Source organism: Engraulis encrasicolus, chromosome 3 (genome assembly GCF_034702125.1).
Source record: "Engraulis encrasicolus isolate BLACKSEA-1 chromosome 3, IST_EnEncr_1.0, whole genome shotgun sequence".
Classification (NCBI taxonomy): domain Eukaryota; kingdom Metazoa; phylum Chordata; class Actinopteri; order Clupeiformes; family Engraulidae; genus Engraulis; species Engraulis encrasicolus.
This window is the reverse complement of record NC_085859.1, coordinates 31,947,189-31,972,898: the sequence shown is the minus strand read 5'-3', so window position 1 is coordinate 31,972,898 and position 25,710 is coordinate 31,947,189. Positions and strand designations below refer to the sequence as shown.

The window sequence follows — 25,710 nt, the reverse complement described above, 5'->3', positions numbered from 1 at the left end:
AGTGTAGCCCCGCCTTCAAATGATCTACACCAATCAGAAGCTGTAATTTCCGGAGCGACCGCAACCAGGAAGACATCTGCTGCGTCGCCACTTGCCACCGGTTTTTCTGTACCTGCTGCAGGAATGTCGTTATTCCAGCATTCACCTATTTAAATGGCATCCAATGTATGTATTCTAACATTACGAGAAACGAAGCGCATAAATGTACATGTTCAGGCTTTGTAAATAACAATACGGTGTGAAGAGCAGTGCAGGCTACTCCAGCTGTAGCTGGACACAATTCAACCTTGACATTTAACGTTAGCGTACAATTGTGTTTTCTGACCGGCAGCCACTTCTCCACTTTTCGAGAATATTCTTGCTAGCATCTCAGGGTAAGTTGTTGTAGGCTATTTAACGCTTGACCTTTTAAAGGGTAACTGTGACCACTGCCTTTGTCCATGGCCAGTGGTGAGATCTCTAGCAAACTACCGCATTCTGTATTGTCAATATTGTTGTTTGGGGGGCCTAGTCCTAGATCTGTTATTGTACTATTACTACTATTGAACAGCCCACTGTATTACGCACTCTTGTACGCAGAGCAATGGGGAAGCCATTGCATTTTTTTGCATTAAAGTGCAAGTAATCCAGTGCATGTGAGTGTAAGCCGGTATACTGTATCCTTCAGTACAAAGGGGTAATAATATTACCTAATGGCACAGCAGCAAATGCCACAGCTGCTTTTGAACTGCAGAGGGCGTAATGCACTTTGCTAAGTTGTTCTGCGCGATGGCTCGCGCTGATGTGCATGTGTCTAATTAAGTCGCAATTACTGCATTAATCCTGATGTGGAAACCTCAATAATTAAATTTCAGTTTTATGTATAGGGTGAAGACATACCCGCAATGAAAAACACCTGGTAAAAGCTACGTTGACCTGTCAAGGTCAAAAAGAAGTTCAGTACTCCAATATTCCAAGTGTGAGCCGCCTCCATGGCAATTAACACCTACATACCAACAATGTGAGTGCAAATGGCATGTCTTGAAGTTTCTTTACAAATCAACATATTGCTATCATCATTTTTACAGATGTAAGGTAAGTGTACCCAATAAGCCCATGTACCCTTTAAGCCCACTTTCAACTTTGAGGTCAATTTAAAGAAAGGGAAAAGTTGGATTTTGTTGTTCATCACCCTATCCAATTAAAGGGTTTAGTAACTGACAAAATGTTTTTATTGCAAACAAATCACATTTTTTATCGGTGAGTTATCCCCGTCCAAGTGAATCCAGTCTTAGGACTACTCACAAGAAGTCGCTTCAAAACTTCGCTGTTTTGGGACATGTCAGAAATCATAGAATTTCAGCTAGTTTCAGTCAAATGTTTTGAAAATACTTTCATATTTAGTTAACTAAGAGGTAAATGTAATGCTTTTTATATATATACATGCAGTGTTTTGCTAAATTATAGCAATTCCCTTCAAATGGAAAGATGTGTTTTATGAGCGAGCAAACTCCGCTATTCTCTTGATACAACCACACACCATCTTTATCTTACTCTACCGTAAGACTTAAAGTGGTTAGGTATGAATTCTAAGCATATGCCAGTTTGTTTGGCATTGATCTTTAAAGAAATGTATCATGAAATGTTTTGGGGAGCTGATTATTTCCATAAAATAGCTTTTTGTATTGGCGGGCTTAATGGGTACTAGGTGGGCTTAAATGGTACACCCTATTGAAATGCATGCAAACTGGCATGCATGCTAACCAAAAAGGCCTTTGAGGAACATTAAAAAGTGCTGTACAATCTCAAGTTGTAGGTTAAAAAGGCGTAATGTAATGAACTAACAATAATCAATAACAAAAAATTAATTTCTCTGTTTGGATTAAGTATTTTATGAAGTATATGAAGTAAGAGTTGCCGTAATATTTAATTAGGTTTTCTGCATTGTTTTTTGAGCAAATCTTACGTTTTGGAAGAACAATTTGGTCTGAAACCATTTATGCCATGTAGGCTACACTGTTTAAACTCAACTTACACACCTCACCAGGTATTTTGATAGAGAAATAACTATATGAGCTTATTTGGAACACAACACACTCAGACTTTTCACTTTTCTACTAAAAAATCTCCATGTTGTACTTTGAAATATTCATCAACTCAGTGACGAACATTGAGAAGAGAGGTAAATCTTACTATTTAACAAATCATTTCACAAAAAAATTATGTGAAGATGACTGAAAAATAAAGAAATTTAGATTTTGGTGGGCTTAATGGGTACGCTTACCTTAACTTAAGTGTTCTGTTTTGTTCTGTAGGTTGACGCTGAAATACCATGTTTCTCTGCCTGTGGCTGTTGGTACCTTATTTGTTGGCATTCCATATGGCATTTCCCTTGTCGCCCAGTGGTTGTATGGATGGCCAAACAAACCAGGTTACAAGAAATACATTGAAGGTCTGAAGCCCAGGTAAATTATACAGTTACTAATACTCTATTCTTTCATTCACACCGTTAAAAGTATTCTTACTTTTTGACATTATACCAACCACATGCATCATTAAACTGTATATTCCTTTGATCCAATCACATAACCATGCAACATGGGTACCGATACTGTTGAATTTATTGTCACTCAGGAAGTATTTCAAAGGTAGAATCCATGGCAGAGCCAATCACAGGATTTTCCCTTTGTGGACTTGCATCATTGTCACTTTCAGAAAATAGAAATGTGAATGATCCTAGAATCATGCAATAGTATTTTATTTTCTCTCTCTCTCTCTCTCTCTCTCTCTCTCTCTCTCTCTCTCTAGGCGCATATACTGCATAACCAGAGCAGTACTGGAGATGTTGAAATACCTACAGTATGGAAGGCTCTATTTCCAGTGGAAGTCCTGGTACAAAAATGTGGACAATAACAAGCATTGTGTGAAAGTAAGCAGGTCCAGGCCCTAGTCACTGACATGAGTCACTGAGAGGGGAATTAAATACAGTATACAACAAGCATAAACAAGTAAAAATATGAATCACGTCATCATTTTTACCACATTTTTTCATCAAAGACACTCATCAGTCAGACTTATGCTCCGCATTCTTTTCCAGGATATCACGTTTGGTCGTAGGGGCATGAAGTTGGACTTGTACCACTCTCCAGACACAGAACAGTACAAACTCATGCCTCTGGTGGTGTTTGTGTACGGTGGCGCATGGGGATCAGGAGAAAGAAGCACGTACTGTCTGCTTGCTATTCAGATGGCTAAGGAACTCAATGCCACTGTGGTTTGTCCAGATTACGCCACCTTTCCCAAGGTAAAGACGCGGAAGAATTGCTTTTGAATGTTGTATTTATAAATGCTGACATTGATGTTTTGGTCACAAGGAATCAAATCTTTATCCTGTTTGAAGATATTTAGGGGAGATACGTATGACCATATACAACATGTAATCCTGTGCTTTTTTCAGGGGAATGTGTTAAATATGGTTGAGGACATAGCGGACTGCTTGCTATGGGCAAGGGAGAAAGGCCATCTGTTCAACATTGACAAGGTAGTATTTGTCGTGTGTTATTGTTATACCTCAGCTACATACTGGTACTGCCTATTCTTAGGCATAGGATAAGCAACAGTAGCAAAAGAATGGATGTCTATGCTAAACCCTACGGGCCTCCGCACATCGGCTCCGACAAAGAGCGGAGCACTGCTCCGTCAAAGTTCGATTCCATTGTTGTCAATACAACCCCGCACACCGGCGCAGATGTCCGCGGACATTCGCGGATGACGGCAAGCGATTAGAGGCGAGTTCTATTTTGTCTGAGCCACCCATTGACTATCCATGCTATGTTCGTGTGAAATTGGGTTTGGGGGTCAGAATTGTGTCAGAAGCGAAAGTGTTCCGCGGTGCTGTCGGAGCGAATGTGCGGAGGTCCTAAGTGTTGAATCAAGAAGTAAAATATGTAATTTTCACAAGACTCATTTACAAAATTGTGAGTGTTTTAATGTCTGTGAAGACCCTTACTGAATACGTGTTTCAGTTGAAGAGACGAAATGTCTTCAAGCTCCCAAAAGAATAGTCTACAACTATAATCTTATGGTGGAACAACTTTTTTCATCATTATGTTTCATGTTTTATGTGCCTCCATACTGAAATGTTGCATTGTCTGCCCTCAGGACAACATTGTTTTAATTGGCCACTCTGCGGGTGCTCACCTATGCGCTCTGACTACCCTCTTCCTGATCAGCGGTGCAGAGGAGATCGGGATTGAGACCACCAAGCAAACAGACATTACCTCAGCCATCAAAGGCATTCTGGGTAAGTACTATAGACCATGGGTTCCCAGACTTAACCATTACAAGGTTCCCCATATAATGGTAGATTTGGTCTATAGGCCACATTTTCTTGACTACATCACTTCATTTTGGACATTTGATGCACTGTATTAAATTGAGCTCCTTTTAGAAAAACAGCTGCGAGCCATGCTTTTTTTGGGTTCAAGTCTTTATTTTTCTTGTATTTTCTTTTAGGTTTAAGTGGAGTTTACAACATCTTGGACCACTATCAACATGAACAAAATCGAGCCATTGAGTATGTCTCAACAATGCACAAAGCCATGAATGGCGTGGAAAACTTCCCGTATTACTCACCCACTCATCGTATTAAGAAACTCGATGAAGAAAAAATTAAGAGGTAAGGATAAGGTAGTACTATCTCAATGAATATTTTAACCCTTTCATGCAGAGGTAGTGAAGAAAAAACGCACACCGATGAGCTCCCATTTAAGCCATTTTATTTTGTGACGTTTCGGGCCACCCAGGCCCTTAGGGTGGCCCGAAACGTCACAAAATAAAATGGCTTAAATGGGAGCTCATCGGTGTGCGGTTTCATGCAGATTCTCTGTTATAAACGTATTATCACCAGAATGGTAATAACCATTTTTTAATCGGTTACGTCAGACTCTGTAATGTCATAGCTAATCTTGTTATGATGTAGGTAAGCTTTTTCAGCAAAGTTAGTGGGATTGCCGGGCTGCATTAATCTTGACAGTTGTTGTATGTGTAATGTACTTGTGACACCAAATAATTTGAATTTGAAGGACCCTTTGGATTTATTTTTCTAGAATTCCGCCTTTTGGCTTGCTGCATGGAACCTATGACATTATAGTCCCTTTGGAGTCGTCTGTGAGATTTTCCGAACTCCTGACGTCCCTCTCTTTGAAGGCATCTCTTTACCTTCTGCCTAAAATGGACCACACAGAGATGGCCACTGACCTGATGGCACCAGACAGACATTTCTACCACACCATATATGGCTGTATCAAACAGGAGTACAGTAAATTTATGGAAAAATGCTGAGCCATTCGTTCCTACAATAAAAAACGACCAAGTGCTTAATTGCTGTCATTTTCTGACATTCTGACCACTTTTTCAAAACTACCTGATTTTCTACACTGTGTAGTATTACATTGGACATTTTGTTACAAATCTTTCTCTTGCAGTTGAACAGTTGTAAGGTATTCTCTGTTGAGAGCTTTCCTCACATGTTTGAATACAATAAGTTACTACTGAACTAATAAATTAATTGTATAAAGATGGATGTCGTTTCTCTTCTTGGGTTCACTGTTGATGTTGAGCTTTAAGACCAGAGAATGCAGACAGGATGGATCTTGAAACCTAACTATTTCATTAGTTATGCATACTCCTGCAATATCCTTTTTCTTAAAGCTGGATTTGTTCTCTATGGTCTCCAGGTAAGAATGAAATCAGTGCCGACTACTCAACTATTCAAGGGATTTAAAGCCATTGTGCCATGTTGTGTTCCATGCTGTGAATATATTTTTAAAAATCCGCATGTATATTATTGCAGTGTTTTTAAAGTTGAAAGGGAAAGCCCAACTGGGAAACTCCAACTCCCATAGTTCTAGTCATTGTGATACAGCACTCCACAGCACACAAGTGTTCACTGCACACTGCACACAACGATGTTGCTTTCATGCCTCACCTGTGCAAGGGGGCAGTCCCCGATGGCACCCCAAGGGAGCTGTGTGCTGGGATAGTACCATGCTCTGGGTACCTCAGTAATGGAGGAAGACATGCATCCAGTTAAAGAGCTTGGTTGACACTGTGGCATCATTTTGTCATGGGGGACATCCTTGCTGTAATTGGAGTTGGATTGTAGATCACAGGGTGCAGGTTCTGCTCCAGCTCCAATACCCGTGAGATCTGTAAGTTGATTTAGATAAAAACATCAGCTGAGTATAATCAATGTAATGTAATGTAATGTATCTTTTGGGTGCTATGTAGGCTGTTATGAACCACCTGTGCTATTCAGGTGAGACCTATGAACTATGAACAATAGGTTCAGCAACCAGTGCTGCCCATGCACCTGACATGATGATGAGACATATCTTCATTTAGGAATTAGGCCTACAGGAATAATGACTCATCAGAAGCCTATTGAGATTGAAGTTGTGATGCTAAATTTGCCACCTCAATGATTAGGCTACTATGTGGTCAAAGCTGGGTCAAAGAACGTGGTTGGCTGGGTGCACCTTGCTTTATTAGTAGAACTACTCATTTGAAAACCACAGCATATTTCTTACAGCAGGTGGCAGCATTTTCTAAGCTTTCTTGCACTGCTGTGTCGCTGCGTGCAACTACGCTCTCTACCCACAATGCCGAGAAGGAGTATTGCTGGACCTGGGACGAGATTGTGTTGTTGGGATGTTGAGGATTAAAGATGGCCACTATCTGAAGGAACAGGAACATTCACCACTTTTTTGAGATTGTGGCATCATGTGTCAATTATGGATGGAAAAAGGAGTCGAAGCGTGCCGTTGACACACTGCCAATAGTCCCGCTACTCCTGGATTGGGAATTTATCGTCCAAAACACAGGTTAACTGGTGAGTGAAAAAATGATATCCGACCACTGGAAACAGCGTTAGCTGGCTAAGCTAGTAAGTTAGCCAGGCGTCCAACTAGCTCAGAGAGGCAGATATGCTTCCACCTAAACTGCTCCACAGTTAGCTTGGTCCGATTCACTGGACACCGACTAAAAACGCTAGCTCCTTGTCGGCGCAAATACCCTCTTCAGGGGATAAACAAAAATCGAAACGCACACGCGAAAAAACACTGTAACCACCCTCTGCGTTTGTCACTGGAGTGATGTTATTATGTTACAGCGACTCCGCCAACGACAGCTGATGTTGGTGTCTGCTCAATCTATCACACAATGTAACATTATAATCGAATTTTAGCGCACAGCGGCAAACACTTCTCCCCCGTCGGTATTTCTCGGCCAAACACATCAATGATACAGCATGCAACATATCTGCAGTCAGTGTCGTTTTTCTTCGTTAGAGCTGGCAGGCTATCATAATTGCTGGTCCCTTTTTGCTTATTGCTTTAACTAACTCCAGCACCCTTCAAAGGGCCCGTCGCTCATTAAAAAAAGGTAGAGTAAGGTTAGCTTCTCGACGGACCCATGCAAGTAGCACAGCAGCAGTAGACAGGTTTGGTGACTGGGGCTATTGCTAGCCGATACCACGTAAACAAGACCCAAATGTCCATGGCTAAATGTCTGTGTCCAGTAGGTAAGTCACAAATATGCCCTTATCTTTTGTAGGCAGTGAATAATTATTCATCGCCGATGGTTGACATCAGAGTTGAGGCCATAGGCTACTGATTATAGCGCACATTCACTTAGGCATACATTATAAGATATATGGCTGATTGGTTTTGTGTGATATTGGTTATAGCTGGCATGTCAATGACAAACAAATTTATGTTACCGTTACATTATTACAATGTATGGCGAATCGGCGATATATGCGGCTGGAGACTGTGTAATGGAAACATTGTCGCTGTTTGTAGGATGTCGCTCGAGCAGACGCATACACCGCGCGCCGTAGTTGCCTGTTCACCATAAACTAGGGGCAATGTATCGGCTACATTCAGTCAAGGATATTATTTTCTCAGATGTTATGACATCTTACTGTAGCCTACCAGTGTCATGCTAGGGAAGACGTCGATTCCCTGGCCTGGGGAAGCACGGCGGACAGTAGCCGATGTGGACTATGCGATTCAATGTAGTTCTACACACAGAGGGGGTGGCTGCTAGTAAAATGACAGTCTTTCGGAAAAGAGAGGTTTTTATCAGAATGTTACAATCAATGATCAAACAACCAGCCCCGAAAAAATGTTGAGATTCCAGTTGTTTTCACATACGCGTCTGCGGGGCGTCTTTCAGGAAGCGCACTATTCCAACCAATTGTACCACCACCGCCCCAGAGCTGTAGAGCCGCCCTAGCTGCTGCTGCTACCCTCAAATGGGATAGCGGCAGATAAACAGAACCATTCTCGGTTGTTGAGAGAGGAATGCACAGCCTCTCTGAGCTAACGCTTGATCTCCAGTTGGATGTGGTTCGTATTCCGAGAATGTGAATATATAAGCATAATTTGAACTCTTTGTTTGTCATGTCAGATGCTGAGCAATTTCAGAATTTGACCACACGTGGCAATATTCTTGCTGACCTCAAAACAGTGATTACAGAAGCATTTATTCTGACATTTAGCCAGATGTTCATGAAATGTCGAAATCAAGTTCATTATGATAATGAATTAGCCTTCTTTGTCTACATGCCATTATGCGCTTAGACCTACTTCAGGCCTGCCCATTATGCTACATGTTTGTTTATAACTGCTGGTGCCTGGAGATATATTTGTATTTTATTTTAATGAACCACAAATCCATGACTCAGCTTTTTATTTTTCCAGGCAATTAAGCATTATAGTTTTTCTTATAGTGCTCAGTGGGTGGATATTAAGGGTGGTAGGGTTCAGAAAATTCACGGTTCGGTTCATATCACGGTGTCAAGGTCACGGTTTTCGGTTCTCTTCTGTTCTTTTTTTTTAGTTCATGATAAATGGTGCCCTGGCTAATAGAATCGAACTTATCACTAAATATCTTACATATGGTTTGTATAGGCTTATAATGTGAAAATGGTGTGATTTTAATTGTGTCATCCTCTGATTTGGTCTTATACGCTAATGTTTTAATCAGAGAGACTGGATAAGATACTCCTAGAATCTGTTCTAGATCTGTCTAGAATATGTTTCACATATTTTTCTGGGCAGTACATGAATTGCGGTTTGCGATGGATTGCACGGTTCGGTTCGGTATGTGTGTGAATTGTACGGTTTTGGTTTTCGGTGCGGTTTGTGCCATCCCTAGTGGATATTATGACTATAGATAGATATAGCTTATTGATATAACTCTATGAAGCCAGTTTGTGAGTCTGTTTGACTGATTCTTGAAGGCGTATTGTCCAATCAGTGTCTCGTGTCTCTCTTGACTGAACTGTGGCCATGTTGTAGACATTGGAGACTTTCGCATCACAGTCAGGGTACTGCTCTGAGCCGTTTGCTTGGCTCCATCTTCAAAGATGTCACACAGAGACTGAAGCAGGAAGTTTTTGTGTCATGTGATAAGCGCCTGCAGCGTCATCGGTCCTGTGGAGTCTGAAACAGGCTGCAAGGGTTCATCACAGTCAAGTACTGCAAATGTTGAGGGGAATGGGCTGCTTGACCATAGCCTGGTTTGTGCTGTAACATTGCCACTGCCAAAACTGATTGCGTCGTTAGTTGGCTCTGATCATTGAGACGAGGTTGCATTTGAAATGTGGAGCTGAGATGCTCTCTAGCGTACCTGTTGATGTCCCTTTTAATTCACAGTTAGAAGTGGTGACTGATCGTGAGCCTGGATGGATGACACAGTCCCCCTGGGGCGGGGGGGTGGGGGGAGAGTGACTTCAGTGACTTGCTCTTAGAGTCCCATAATGAAGAGGCATGACGGAGGTGATGTGCTCAGGCTGCCTGCCCCCCCCCCTTCTGCCAGAGCCAGACGTCACAGACAGGAAACCCTGGATGACTTAATTGCACAAATTGGCTGGGGTGGGGTGGGATGGGACACGTGCGATGGAGGAGGATGCTGCCGCACTCAGGGCTAATGTTAGGGCGTGCATGGATGCTTGTAGTGTTTTCCCCCAGAACAGTTGTTAGTTAAGGTTGGTGGGAGGTTTGCTATTATCACAGACAAGTGACTATCATCACTGGAAAGGGTATGTCTATGGTTTCATATGAAATATTACATTATAACTCTCTGTAGCCCTCAATTGAACTATGGTTCACTGACAAACACAACTGGTGAAGAAGAAACAGGGAGACTACACAGTAGGTTCTCTTGTACGTACAACCATGATGGTGGACAGCACAGTCAGTAGCAGTAACGTATAGCAGTAGCACTAACGTATACTTTTACTCACTGGCAATTACTGCTCTTTCATATTCAATAACTCAGTAACTCCATAACGATAGCAAAGCAACAACGATAATAATGGTGATGATAATGGTAATCACAGCTGTTCAAAAGCATAGGACCGAGCCTCACATGAGCACATCGATAACGCTGAGAGAGAATGATTTTCGAAGTGTTATTGTTGTAAAAATGCTGTATGCACATTATCTAACCACATGAATCAAATGCGTGAGGCAGGAGTTTGTATTTACAGTGAGTTGCTAATGTCCATGTAGCAGCGTCGTCACACTGAGTAGGTTGGCATGAGTGGGGGAATGGCGATTTATTACAGAGTACATCCACACAGCAGCACGCAGCAGCATGAAATCAGACATACAGCTCAGCATTGTCACAGGGACACAATTACAAGATTGTCTTGCCTTGTCGAGTGATTTCGCTGGGTGTGGAATTGGGTCAAGTTGTTTGTGGTGATGTCCCCCTGGTAATGGGAAGATGCTTGTGTATGTGTGTGGGGAAACTCACTGGCAAGTTCTGTTTGGCTTCAGATCTCCCCATCTGCACCTTGAGGGTTATTTTCCTGTCAGTGTATCACTTTGAACATCCACATCACAGTCTTTTTAAAAAATCCCTTTCTCTTTCTAAAAAGCAGACACAACCTGAAATGTTGTGATGTGCGAGGGAGGTGTCGGCAGCAAACTGCAGCAGAGTCCTGAATATTTAATGATAGTTGTTGCCACCCCCTCATTTTCGTGCCCCCCCCTTTTCACAGTACCAAAATGGTACCCTCTGATGTGACAGCGCCCACTAGCATGTGGGGAGTTGGTGACAGTGGGGTGTAGGGTGGGGGGTGTTGTGGATGGGTGGGGTGAGGGTGAGGGATGGGTGGGTGTAGGTGATCAGCTGTGCCAGTCCCGGCAGGCCGTGCCGCACATTGGCACATCGAGCCTCCTGGCACTGCCAGCGTAAGGGCCTGGCATCTAGCATTGCTCTCTGTCCATCGCTCTTGCGCACGCACACACGCTCACACACATACACACACAAACACTCCTTCTCTCTCACTCACACTCTCGCTTTCTCTCTCTCTCTCTCACTCTCTCTCCTGTTCTCCCTCCCTTCCTCTCTGCCCTTCTCACTCTCCTCCAACCTACTCCCTCTCCCTCTGGTGTGCACTCTCTCCCTCTCTATCCCCGTTTGTCTCTCCCTCCCTCCCTCCCTCCCTCTCACTCACTCCCTCCTTCCTCATCATCTATCGCTTTTCTTTCTCTCAGTCCGTCTCTGAGCACTGCCTCGAGCCATTAGCTTGGAGCATTTTATCGATGATGAAATCAAAAGCAGATCGTTTTTGTTTTTAGTTGGTGGCTTTTTTTCTTTCCTTTTAAAAAAAATAAATAATCTCATCCATTTTTTTGTGTAGCAAGCGGAGCATCCTCCTCAGCGGAGCAGAGATGCTAGCTGAGCAACGGGAGAGCAGCAGGTATGGAAAAAAATGGCCGATGAGCTTGTCTCCGCGGTGACAAGGATTTGTTTACAGTTTCAGGAGCTTTCTCTTCTCCTACCGCTTATGTTTTATTGGGCTGCGTCACTCTTAGTGACTGTAAAATGGCTACTTTGGTGCTTTTTGAATTAGGAATGCCTGCCAGGGCTGGTTTTGATTTGTTGCACAGGGCAAAGCTTTTATGGTTGTTATACTGTTTTACTTTACAGTTGACCTAGTTATTCTAGCTGATAAGACATTTTTTACCAGGTTTTTATTGCAGTATACCTTACTTGCTCTTCCTACTCTGAGAACTGTTAAATGTTCATCACATCACAAAGGGGTATATGAATTGTATCCAGCGACAAAAGTGTGGTACTATGCTGGATATTTGATTTTCATTTGGATTGCCATGTTTCGTTGTGTAATTTGTGCTTTTTTATTTTTATTTTTTTCCCTGTTGTGAAGATTCCTATGGGGTGGTGTGGCAGAGAGCTCCAGCAGAGAGGTCCATCTGCCAGACACATGACTTAGCCTACATGTTATGGTGATCAGTGTTTAGTGTGTAGGCTATGCTGTGCAGAGAAATAGAGAACATTGTTAACATAGTTAAATGTTTACAAGGCACGTAGGCAACGATGTTGATTTGGTTTGGAAAGTGGTGCGGACAAATTGCACAGGGTTAATACTTTTAGATTATAATTGTCATAAAGTGGTAGGACACTAGTTTGAGATGATCTCAGAAGTGGTATGGACATGTCCCCACTCCCCACCATCCACCCTATAAACTATGCTCGTAGGGATGACCTGAGGGTCATTTAGGTCTTTCATGTTTGTATGACTTTCATTTACGCTATTATTCAACTTTATGTTATGGACTTGGAAATGGAGACTTTATGCTATGTTTCTTTCTTTGCTCATATGTCTGAACGCCATATGTTTCTGCTTGTTTAATGTAAATATTAAAACAGAACTGGCATGTGTATTACATGTTTGCTATGCTCTTAGTGTCCTGTGGACAGATGTTGATGCCCTAATGAACCAGCAAATGGATGACACAAAGCAGAATAATAAAATTTGCTGCCCGTGCCTGCAGTTAAAGGGGAATGGATACTCAGAAACTGGAGGTTATCTTCTCTTTTTGGCTGATTTTCTTAAGCATATAGAGTAAGCGAACCCAAGTACAAAGCTAGCTAACCTAACAACAGTTAAAGCAGTGACTTCCTTTACTAGCCTAATTTGTTTAGGCCTGAAATAGGCCCATTACTCAATAAACCAGACGTGTCGCAAAAGGTCTCAGTGGTGACCCACTGTGGACGACGTGTATGCACAAAGAACAGCCATGCACAAGCAAGAAGTGAGAAGTGTCTAGGCATAACGATTGCCTGTTGAGCTCGGGTCAGACGAAACTTGGCTCCATTTAAACTTCAACCGAGGTGGGTCGTGAGAGGCTTTTGTGTTTTTGTTTTTTGTAAGTGACGGGTGCTTGTGTGCTTGGACGGGCCAGTGAAGTAGCCCAAGCCAAATGACAGGGGCCCCCACATCCTGTCCCATGTTTTTTTCCCCTCTGAAGGCCTACATCTTCACAATGCTTAGCTGTCTTGGCATCTCCCCATGGGATTCTTGTGGTGTGTGTGTGTGTGTGTGTGTGTGTGTGTGTGCGTGTGTGCGCGCTCTTACAGAATAAGAGTGTTTTTGCGATTACATCACTTCAAACTGGGGAGTGTGTGTATGCGCGCATTTGTGGCAGTGCGTATTGATGAAAGGATGGGATACTTGGAGGCAGAGAGGGTGTACAATACCCCCCCTCCCTTCAAGGAAGCCTGTCTTTTTGCGTGACACATTCTGAAAAACATTCCTACTTTCAAACCTCCCCATCCTCTCTGCCACACTCTGAAGCTGTCAGCTCTTTCAGCAAAACCCATGAAGACTTGACAGGCTGACAAAGAGGAAACGGAAAAGTAAAACTTTTGAAAACATGTCCTTGCTTTCAAACTGATAATTAGGCCAAGACATTCTTGGTGTTCATATTTGTCCTGGGAAAGCTCAACTTTCCAAGTCAGGTATGTTAAGTCAGAAATCTACGAAGACGGTCCACAGACAGCATTTTCTGTGAGGAAATGCAGTCTAGTTCATTTTGACAATTCCGGCTAGCTTCCCTCCTCCTCAGACTCATCCTAACAGGCTGCCACCTCAACACTAGCTGATTTAACTACCTCCAAGAGATGTTTTGTAAAGAAAAGAATCAAATTCAGACTACAATAGAAATACTGGTGCAGCTTGGAGGTCTTTTTTATTTTAACCAGTTATTCATGGTGTGTGAGAGACTGTTGTTAAGTTAGTTAACATCATCTTTTGAGTCCATGTATAGTCCATGGTTGCTCTGGATTGTCTGCTCAAGCGCGGAGAATGTTATCCGTTGTTCTGAATAGAATATCAGGCTTGGTGCTCCATGACAGTCCATGAAGCCAATTAAGCTTTTCACTTTTGGTACGGTTGCTTTGAAGAAGGCTTAGATCCAAAACGTCAGCCACACCAAGAAAATAAAGTGGTGAGAACGCAAAAGTGTCAGTGTTATGCTCTTCCTCTTCTCTGAAGACCAATTGCCAGGAGATGCAACATTCTCGCAGACTACTTGCCCTGCAAGCAAGCCTGGAGGGACTTAGTCAGTCACCAGACTCCGTGGAGAGTTTACCAGCAAACAGACTCCAAAGACTTTGGTGTTGACAATCAGATCACTCTGCGATTGGCCAGGCCGTCGGGGCTGTTTCTCCAGGGCCATGCGATATCATCAGCACCCTGGGGCTCGAACTGGTGACTAAGGATTTGAAAAGCTGCCTTCTGTAATTCCCTGTATTGTTTTGCAGACCATCATATCATATCATAACAAGCTCAGCAGCTTACTGCTATTCTCAGCAATGCGAGAGATTGTATTGTTTTTTTGCAGACTAACAAGCTTAGTCTGCTATTTACAGAAATGGAACAAACCAACTTCTCTTCATTGTTTTCTCACACAGAGCGAGCTGACTGGGTGGTAGCATAATCATAGGAAAGAGGTTTATGAATTGGGCTAGTTTGTTCATCTCACTCTTGGACGGCGTGTCCGGTTTCACCTGAGTTTTCGGTGTGTAATCTCGTGACACACTCCCATCCCGATCCGCACCAATTGACCCGCTGCCTGTTTGTCTGGCTTGCACGAGTCACGGCAGTTCTTTGACCGCTAACAGCAGAGTAGGCAGGTAGCTCTGGGCAACTATGAATAGCCGTGACAATCCAAGAATGTCGCACCAGAGGTTAATGTTTGGCTCAATTGGACCATGCCAGCCCTTTCACCTTTGTGGAGAGACAATTTGTTCCAGTATGACCTGTCTCTTGCTCTATGTACGTGTACAGCCTGTGTATGTTGCTGCTGCAGCTGCAGCCAAACTGTACCCAGTCAGAGGGTCATATTTAGTGAATTCCTCACTGACTGTGCTGGTTAAGGATATCTCTCGCCACATCTGTTGGAAATTTCAAGCAGTGACAAGCCCGGCAGGGAGCAAAGGGATCCTGCAGCGTCGGATTAGCCTAGCGCAGCCAGACCCGTACAGCAAAAAGCTGCCCCCGGGAGCAAATTCAATTTGCGGTCGCTAGGGGCGTCTAGATTTCTAGGCTAGCGTCGGATAATACCATAGTACTAACCTGCTCTTTGGGTCAACCCGCATTGTTGTCCTAAATGTGCCTGAAAATGACTAGGTCTCTTCCTTGTTTTGGAGAGAAGAATGTGTGAAGAATTCAGAGATCGTAGAATAGATCTCTCAATGGAAGAACTAGATGGGCCAGGATAGAAGGATTGAAGCTGTTTGCTGTAAAGTTTGTTGGGTAGGTTACATATTACTATGTTAATTTTTAATGGATGTCTGTTGCTTTTTTGCTGACTGGAATATTTGTAGAGCTTGAAGGGCCAGCGCATAACGGAGGGATTTCGGTACTTGTTAATGTTGTTTGGGTCGTTTAGGTTACATGTTTATGATACTTACCAGCTTAGACCACGGTGTCGGTCCACCCAGAGGTCTGTATGTGTAAGCATGAGCGTGTGTGTGTGTGTGTGTGTGTGTGTGTGTGTGTGTGTGTGTGTGTGTGTGTGTGTGTGTGTGTGTGTGTGTGTGTGTGTGTGTGTGTGTTCGGCCCGCACCAGGCCGTACCGTGGCCAGTCTTAACACGGGGGATAATCAGCGCTCTATCTTTAGCACTCGCATTGTGTCCAGCTTCACGTGCTTCACAGCAGAGCAGGGGAAGAACAATGGGCCGAATGTAACCCAGGAGCCTACTGAGGAGGAGGAGGAGGAGGAGGAGCAAGAAGGAGGAAGATGAGGAGGAGGAAGAGAGGGAGGAGGAGGAGGAGGAGGAGGAGGAGGAGGAGGAGGAAGAGGAGGAGAAAGAGGAGGAGGAAGAGGAGAAGGAAGAGGGGGAGTAGGAGGGATAGGAGGAGAAGGAGGAGGAGGAGAAACAGAAATAGGAGGAGGAGGAAGAGGAGGAGAAATAGAAGGAGAGGGAGGATGAGATGAAGGAGAACAGGAAGAGAAGCAGGAAGATGATTTGGAATGATGAAGAGTGACTTTGGCTGCTGCTGCTGCTGCTGCTCTCGCCTCATATTTCACCTCTCTCTCTCTCTCTCTCTCTCTCTCTCTCTCTCTGTCTCTCTCTATCTCCCTCTCTGTCTCTCTCGTTATTGCTTGTTCTCTCCTTTCCTGCTCTCTGCAGATGTGGCCACTTCTGTTTTTTCTTTGTCCATGTTTCTGGTGTTGGGTTTGTGTGCGTGTCTGTGGATACCTTCTGTTTAGAGAGAGAGAGAGAGAGAGAGAGAGAGAGAGAGAGAGAGAGAGAGAGAGAGAGAGAGAGAGAGAGAGAGAGAGAGAGAGAGAGAGAGAGAGAGAGAGAGAGAGAGAGAGAGAGAGAGAGAGAGAGAGAGAGAGAGAGAGAGAGAGAGAGAGAGAGAGAGAGAGAGAGAGAGAGAATCTGGTTTGTGTTGGCATGGCATAGTTTTAGACATTTGCTGTTTTTCCGGGAGGGATTCCATACCCCCGTTTTTTTTAACAACACCTCGCAAAGCAAATGTATGTCAGATGTGTGGCCTAGATTGCCATGTGGTCTGAGTCCCCCCCGCCCTACACACACACACACACACACACACACACACACACACACACACACACACACACACACACCCCTCCGCAGTGCTTCCATCTGACATGACGTCATAAACTCCAGTCTTTTGTGTCTGGGGCTAAGGCAGCGTAGCGCTCACCTTGACAGGGGCCAACCAGGAAGCCAGCTTGCACATCACTGAGCTTCTGTCCTCTGCCTCTATCCTCCCCTCTCCTCCTATCACTAATACACACACACACACACACACACACACACACATGCACACGCACATGCACACACACGCACACACACACACACAGTCTGGCTCATCAACAGTCTACAGTGTACAGTAACAGTTCAGTTTCCCCCCTTGCTTTCCTGTACTAAAGTGTTCGGAATTTGGCCTCTGAACAATTTTTGGAATTCTAGTGTACGGTTGGCAGAATACGAAATGAAATGGTAGTATTATGGGATGGTCAGGACCAGCCTAGGCAGCATGAGGTATCCAGCAGTGGTGGAGGTTGGGGTGGGGTTTGTTTATGCTGCTGTGTAAGTTAGACCACCAGATGTGGGGCAGATGCCAGTGAGAGAGGGTGTCTGTCTGCCTCTTGGACGGAGAGTGTGGAATCCTCAGCCATCCCCTGAACATTAGAGTATTCAGGTCTCGTCAACACTGCTCGGCCACATCTGTTGTACTAACTACAGTATGAACCTCAAAAGGATGCTTTGTTGTTGTTATGTGACCTCACAACCAAATGATTGCACTGCTCTCCAAGGATGGAAAGGGAAAGGAAATGAGAATGTAATATATTTGTAAATGGTTGCATACCGATGTGAGTTGTGGTGCAGATGCTAGTGAGAGATGGGGTCTATCCTGCTATCTAAACTCCCATCCTCGCCTTGTGCTTGTGGCCTTGCGATGAGAGATGTCACTGATGATGGAAGCTCTATTCAATATCTAGTAAAAGCACAATTCAAAGGTCATTGTCTCATCTTATCGCAATTGGGATGTTGATGGGCAAACGCCCCCCAGAAGTTATTGTGCCTAGGCTGACAATGGGTATTTCTCAAAACCTAGTGCGCACACTTCCAAGTGTGCTCGGTATAATTAGTCACACCCAGTGATTGGATAGTCCATAGTTCACCAAAGAGTGTCCAATCACTGGGCGTGACTGATTAGGCTGAGCACACTTGGAAGTGTGCACATTAGGTTTTGAGAAATGCCCATAGGGGACATTTTATTGCTTTCTCCACCGAGGCGGGGCGTCAGTGAAGCACGAGGCCACAAGCACAAGGCGAGGACGGGAGGTTAGGGAATGAGATGGACCCAGGGTGTCTCCCTGTGTCTGTCTGTCTGTCTGTCGGCTGGCCAGAGGATCCCTAGTCTATCCCGGCCCATGGTAATGATGACCGGGGCATCTGGTAGAGGTCCCAGCAAAACTGCTCTGCCCATCTGTTTTGCCTACCTTAAAAGGGTGGTTTGTTTGGATATCTTTGTCATAATCAAAGTGTGCGCTTGACTAGCATGCTGCTAGACTATGCAAGTGATGAAAAAGCACAGTCCTGTGCACTTGTCTGTGTGAAATAATTTACTACAGTAAGTCGGTTGGTCCATCCATCAGTCCGTCGCTCAGAAACTGTTCGAAACAAAGATCTGGTCAGAAACGGTTTTGGAGTTTTTGCTCGCAACCAGGGCCGCTGACAGCTCTCACTGGTTGTGGGACAAAATCATTTGAAAGGGCCCCCTTGTAATACATGCACTGTAATTGAGTGCCAATTCATGGCCCCTTCCTTTCCCACTGTTCGGGACCCGTTTGCCCCCCCCCACCGTATGTGGGCCTGCTTGTGACTTATGGAATATTGACCTTGTTTGGATGGTTGAGCACCCATGTGGGTCTGTCACAACACAACACGGCACAACATCGCTGCATGTTTTCCTGTTTACCTGATGGACCATTGCCACCGGACTGGTTACAAACAACAAAATCAAGCTTGGGCCAGTGTGGTGACTGACCTGCCGCTTTACAAACATCAGCAGTCCTGTTTATGTCTTCAAGTGGGGTTTGCCCAAATCAAATATTGTATCATTACACAGTGTCCACAGGGAATTCAAAAGACACAGCCTACAAAGTCCACATGCTACTGTGCGTTGTGTTGTCAAAGTGGATTGCCGCCAAACGGACCTTCTGTATGTGTGTATGTATATTTGGGTAGCCTATGTCCTTGGTTTCCCTGTAGCTGTCATAGCACTGGTGATCCCTATGTAACCCCAGACAGGCTTAAAGTCCACCAGCTGACTGACATGTGGTGTGTAGCTGCGTGTGTGTTTGGCACAAGCTTGCGCGGGTTCACTGAGCGTCTGAGTCTGTGCTGCAGGAATGTAGCGGCTGGTGTGAAAGCGGAGCCTGGTTTTGTGGTCGTGGGAGCCGGCAGAGGAAGAGGGGCTGATTCTGCATGTGCCTGAGTCCGAAGCTAGAGTGCATTTCTCGAAACCATATTTGCTAACTACATTAGCTACTTTGTTGTTTGCAATGCTAAATTTCCCATTGACAACTACCCAAGTTGCTAACTGGCTAACAACTACGCTTTCGAGAAACGCACCCCTGAGCAGCAGCAAGGCACAGGGCTCCAGAGTGCGACCAATTTGGTCGCATATGCGCCCATTTTTTTCAATGGTGCGCCTAAAAAATATTTTTAGGCGCACCGGTGCGACCAGCCATCAGTAGAACAAAATAAATGACCAAACAACCGTTTTAATAGACATAAAATGAATAGTCATTCTACAGTAGTGGCCCATCATCACACAATAAAACGTGTCGATGCGGTCATTCCTTCAACTCCGCTGAACTACCGGTAGCTTTCTCCCCCTTCCTCGTTCACAGGCAGCACAACGTTTCAGAATAGAATGTTCGACTTCGCTCAACTATCCGAGTTCACATGTGCCAGCGAGTTTTGTGTTCTCAACCAGGCGAGTTTTGCAACGGACGAGAGAGTTACAATCACGGTAAAAACAGAAAAATGATTTGATATTTTAAACACGAGAGAGTCACAATCACGGGGGAAAACTAAATGGCTTGAGCGGATATTAAACATTGCCACACAAAAACGCAGACCGGTGCGGATAATTGCCCGTTTCAGCCGCGTGCAGAGCTGGCCAAACAACAGGTGACGCGCTAGTCTGTCGGGACTTCTGTGAGAGTTTTTTGATAGCGACCTGGGCAGGCTACATACTGCATATCAGTCGGCAAGGCATTGTTCATGCACCTCGAGACAGCACGAGAGAGAGAGAGAGAGAGAGAGAGAGAGAGAGAGAGAGAGAGAGAGAGAGAGAGAGAGAGAGAGAGAGAGAGAGAGAGAGAGAGAGCGCACTAGTGCTGTCGTGTCTGTTCGTAGCGCTGGCTAAGATACCACAATCATTCTATGCAGAGAGCGCTCAAAAACAGGGAAATAGACAAAACCCAATTCACCTCAGATTCCACTGTAAACATAGGCAAGGCTATTTGTGTCTAATGATTTTAAAAATCATGACATTTTTAGCAGGGTTTGTTAAAACAAAAATCTATCTATCCATCTATCCATGCATCCATGCATCCATCTTCATATTGTAACTCTGTGCTTGTGCCGTGTGCATAGCCTTATTGCAGAAAAGGCTGGTATGTTGATCTTACTAGTCAAACACTACTGACTAAAAGGCTACTAATTTGGTCTTTTCTACCAGTCAAACTGCTTGTAGCCAACATGTGTTAGTTAGGTAGCCTACTGTCATGTCTTTTATAAGGAGCACATTTGGAAGACTAGCCTATAGCACATGAAAGGCTCCAGGTCTTTTAAAATATAGCAACAATAATAGAATAATAATAATAATAATCATTATTATTATTATTCTATTATTGTTGCTATTATTAAGCTTATTGCTATTGTTATTATTTTTAATTATTATTTTTTAAAGCTGAGGTGCGTGTGTGTATGGGGTGGTGAAAACACTTGGGTGCACCTAAATTTTGTGCTGGTGCACCTAAAAACATTTTTTAGGCGCACCAGTGCAACCAGTGCAAAAAGTTAGTCTGGAGCCCTGAAGGCAGCTTTGGTTTGCCTATGGCGTCCCTTCACGTCTGAGGGGAAATATTCTCCTCCATAAGCATTTTGCTCTCCTCTGCTGCGCTCTGGATGTCCTCTGTGGTGGTGCCTGGGCCAGACCAGAGAGGCCCTGCAGTACAGTACATGTAGGTTTACTGTCTGCACATTCAGGACGTTGTAAGCAGATAGTAGAGAGAGAGAGGTTCCATTGGCCCATTGTTTCCGGGTTCTATTATTGCAAGGGGGGTGGTGGGGGGAATCCCCCTTTAGGCAGACCTAGGCAGACCTAAGGACTGTTCTATTCAATGCTAGGAGTATTATGACACGCCCCTTTAGGCAGACCGGAACCTGGTCATGTTAGGTGCCCATAGCAACCTATTACATTGGCATATCTCTACTTAAAGAATCTCTGGTGTAAGGGTGCGCAGGTTATTGGGCCGCTCAGGTGTACCCGTGTAGTAATTTTGGTGCCATGCGTTGAGGTTTTGCACTGTTTGCATGGGACCTGTGTTTTAATCTGCAGGCTTAATAGAGTGGAAATATCAACATAATGAAGATAATCAAATCATATTAAGGATTATTAACATTATTATTATTTGTTCCTGATGTTGTTGTGTCTGAGGAAGGGGATAATAATGTGTCCTGTCAAAGCTCCTCAAAATGTTAAACACAGTTGCCTACTTTTTTCTAAAAACCTCTAAAGCCCAACGTTGATCCTGAAAGAAAAAGAAAAAATTGATCAGACGCTGGTTGGAAAATAAATCCCTTGCATGTGATTTTAGATTTAAGATCATGTCAAGTTTCTGGAGTCCCCCGGCCCCCACATCAACAGTCATGTGGCATTTCATACCAAATCTGACCAGTTTCCCAGAGCAAATTAGAGAAACTGTTGTTCAAAAAAATAATAATCTCGAAACACGTTATGCATGCATTTCAAAAGACCATTTTTAGCTAGCCACTGTGTTCCACACCCACACAGATTTATGACACAGCTCACCACCACCAACTGTTGTCCCAAACCCCCTGTGAGTCAGGAAGACCAAGCTGTTCACCGTGTCAGTCTGATCAAAGACTTTTTTTAGGAATCTGTTCACTTGTGTCGCACTCTGTGGTGGACCATGACTTTCTTTCTTTCTCTCTCTCTCTCTCTCTCTCTCTCTCTCTCTTTCTTTCTCTCTCTCTCTCTCTCTCTCTCTCTCGTCACTTATGTCACAGGAAGGAACTGTCAGCGTGTTGCCTGCCGACATGGGCGGAATGACCCAGCCGTGGTGTCCCACTGTTAGCAACAGAAATGGCACACAGGTCACATTCCTGAAGGACCAGAGCTAGTCAGGGGACATGGTTATGATTTATCCGCAAGGACTCAGGACCTGTTCACATGCACACGTTGCGTGACCGCTTAATGGAGGAGTATGACTTTTTTAGGGGGTGGGGCCGTCATAATTCTATTTATTTATACTTTTTATTCTCGAATTAAATGGTTATCATTATCGACTTCAACACAGTTCAGTGGACGTGCCAGAACAGATCTCGTCATAATCAGTACACTTTTGACAGTGGAAATAGACCAGGCAGATGTTAGAATTCAGTCTCTTACCATTATATGGACAATATATTGTCTTTAAACTATTACGAGATGGAAGCCCCTATTACCCGAGTAGGTGTTGCAAAATTTTGGTGATGGTGGCAAAACAAATGGCTTTGGGGTCTGAAAACTTGTGAGTATTGAATGTATTAGGAGAGTACTGAGATTTGGCCAGGAGATGGGTCTAAAATATGTCAGAAAAGCGGAAGTCTGGGTATAGTTTGCTGATTGGTCCTGCAGGAGCTCCCTCAGTGATGCTAGTCCGACTGGACATGTGGCCAGATTAGTCTATGTGGGATGTTGGTCACCTGAGTTGGTCCTGGCACCGTCAACTCACATAGCTGTGGCCAAGGCTGGCAGCAGGGGGGGAAAGGGGTAACTGGACTGGAGGGTTTCCAAATAAACTTTTGTGTCTCAGTCTCCTGGCCGTCGAGAAGATGTGCCTCAGGGTAAGGCGGTCAGGTCCTGGTAACAGTGGATTGGAAAAAGACAGGCTGCTGTTCAGTTGTCTGTTTGCTACATTACATTACATTATATTGCATTCACTTAGTTGTCACCTACTGTATATCCGAAGCAACTTATTTTTTCAATCATTATTAAGGGAGTCCACTAATATTGCTACTGGCAGTGGGATACAAACCTGCGGTCTTCCCACCCCATAAAGACCTTAACCATTTGTCCATGGCTACCTCATGATTTACTGTTTTGTTTGTTTGTTTACTGTATAGTCGACATATCCATCCATCTATCCTGAGCATCCCCTTCGCTAAAGACTTAAACACTTTATTTTAAGGATACGTCTATTAGCACTAATACATACAATGTTCCTGTATAAGTAACTTGTAAGGCATGTACAAAGCAAAATCAAACATTTGTTAGGCATGTATTCGCAAATGTCTTGTTCATGCACAATAAGGGATTTATTACCAATGTAACCTTAGTAAGGACCTAGTAGGCCTTAGCATTTACTTATTACATGCCTTACAAGTTATTTATGCAGGCATTAACATTGTATGTCTTAGTCATTGACAGTAAATAGAATGGACGCCAAATCAACGCTATTTGCCATTCAACGCTTTGAAGCCAGATTTGGGAACATTCCAACTTACATTCCACCTTAGCAACGCCAAACGCAGGTGCTGATTGGACAACAACAAGACTTCTAACGGTCAATCAAACCATGTTCTGATGCTCATTGGTCAATTTAACTTTTAATATCTCTCTAAAACAAAACATCACCACAAAAAATCACCACCCTGGTAAGTTGGAGAGCAAGGGGACCTACTAGTTGAGCGAAAAATTATCCCCCTGGAGTGGCATTTAAGGGAGATACAGGGTTTTATGTCTCTCATAGGAATGAATGGGATTTGGCCATTTTTTGGTCTTTTTGGGTCCAACCTTGGCTCCAACTTGGCTTCAACAATGAAATAGAATTTTGGCCTCCATTCTATTTACTCTCAATGGTCTTAGTGCTAATAGATGTATCCCTAAAATAAAGTGTTACCGCCTTAACTTATATGAGGCATTACTACCACTCTGCAACTCATTTGACCATCACTTTAGCTCATAATCACGCACTTTGCTATCACCGAAAATGGAATGTTATTCAAAAATGTACAAATGGTTGTCTCTGTATGATTGTACTGCAGAAATGTGTGTTCTTCTTTTGCACAAGGCACTAGGAGTGCACTAGGAGTGCTGCCCTTGCACGCATGAGTGTTCCTGTTTGCAGGAGTGCGACAACAACATGAGCCGACTGGGCACTCACCCACATAAAAACCAAGGAAGGACATGCACGCGCACGCGCACGCACACGCACACGCACACGCACACGCGCACACACACACACTGTACACTGTATCTCTTTCTCTCTCTCTCTCTCTCTCTCTCTCTCTCTCTCTCTCTCTCTCTCTCTCTCTCTCTCTCTCTCTCCCTCTCCCTCTCCCTCCCTCTCTCTCTCTCCCTCTCTCACACACACACACAAATGGTATCTCTCACACACAAACTTGGAACATCTCTGAGCATGAGGTGACAGTCCAGGTTTTTTTTCCAATCTTAGACAGCTGACAACAGATAGTGAATCCATCACTGTGCCCCAAGTCCCCTTTAAGACTGGCCTGTCGGAAGGCATGAGACGAACTGCACACTGACAAGGATAGTCTGTTCCCACCACGACCACGCACAGCAGATTTTCATCTTTCATCATATCTCACACACACACACACACACACACACACACACGCACACGCATACACACACACACACACACACACACACACACACACACACACACACACACACACACACACACACACACACACACAGTTGTGTCTTGAATAATAGCTGCTGAAGAATATTTGATAGTTGATGATATTTTGGTGATCTAACAGTGACCAGGGTAAGGCAGACTAGCAACTGCTTGTTGTTGATAATGCATCCGGTTTATTATGCCCTCTTGCACTTTATTTACACTTAAGCAAAGGGTTTATCTTCAAAATTGTAATTTGCCACTTTCAGTAGATTGCAAGTGAGGAGGCCAAAACCTCCCACCCCCACATACGGAACGGTTTTGGCCTTGCGTGTCAAAGAGAATCATCTGTCAAACAACTGCTGGCAGACGGCACTTCTGTCTTTTTTTTTTTTTTACCCTTTTTGTTTTTTCCTCTTTTCTGAGTGCTTGAAAGCAAAGTGTCTGGAAGAAAGGGCCGAGGGTAGCCTCCCGCCTCAGATGTGTGTCCAGCCCCAGAGGGAAGCGGTGTTCGCTGCAGCAGTAGCAATACCAAACATGTTCAATATGGTAGACCAAGATAAGTCATAGCACGCGCCACCATATGCAACAAGGTGAAATCGAGTCTGGTGTCCTAAATGGGCATGACTTTCCAGTTTCCATTGAACTCCATTGGTTCTCCAAGTCTCCTCGTCTACTAAAGGGGCATGGATGCCATGGGGTTTCAGTTTTGTTGCCTTCCGTCCTATGGATCCCAGAAGAAACTCCTTATGAATCGTCTCTACCTTGTTAATCTTGTCAATCACAGCCATTTTAACAGTGTTTCTAGCTGATTAACTAAAATATGTTTGCCATGTATTGGGCTGATTCATGGGTGAACTGCAGTTGGCCTGTGCTGCTCCATTTGTCAGTCAAACACATCCAGATCAGAAGGCT

General features: G+C 44.0%; 2 protein-coding genes across 2 annotated transcripts in view; both read left to right on the top strand.

Annotated features, from left to right (window-relative positions):
- Positions 1–66: 66 nt before the first annotated feature.
- On the top strand, positions 67–5,561 carry si:dkey-193c22.1 (uncharacterized protein LOC567837 homolog). The gene is made up of 10 exons (XM_063194434.1): positions 67–165; positions 332–374; positions 867–1,000; positions 2,295–2,444; positions 2,788–2,908; positions 3,077–3,283; positions 3,437–3,520; positions 4,141–4,282; positions 4,495–4,657; positions 5,088–5,561. Exons 3-10 carry the CDS (start codon positions 972–974, stop codon positions 5,320–5,322), a joined length of 1,131 nt encoding a protein of 376 aa, XP_063050504.1. The 5' UTR covers positions 67–165; positions 332–374; positions 867–971; the 3' UTR covers positions 5,323–5,561.
- A 5,602-nt stretch (positions 5,562–11,163) lies between these two features.
- The window catches only part of wdfy3 (WD repeat and FYVE domain containing 3), a 172,191-nt gene continuing 157,644 nt past the window's right edge, over positions 11,164–25,710 (top strand). The window contains exon 1 of the mRNA XM_063195219.1: positions 11,164–11,758. Coding sequence (XP_063051289.1) covers positions 11,730–11,758 — 29 coding nt within the window. The 5' untranslated portion in view covers positions 11,164–11,729. The remainder of the gene's footprint in view (positions 11,759–25,710) is intronic.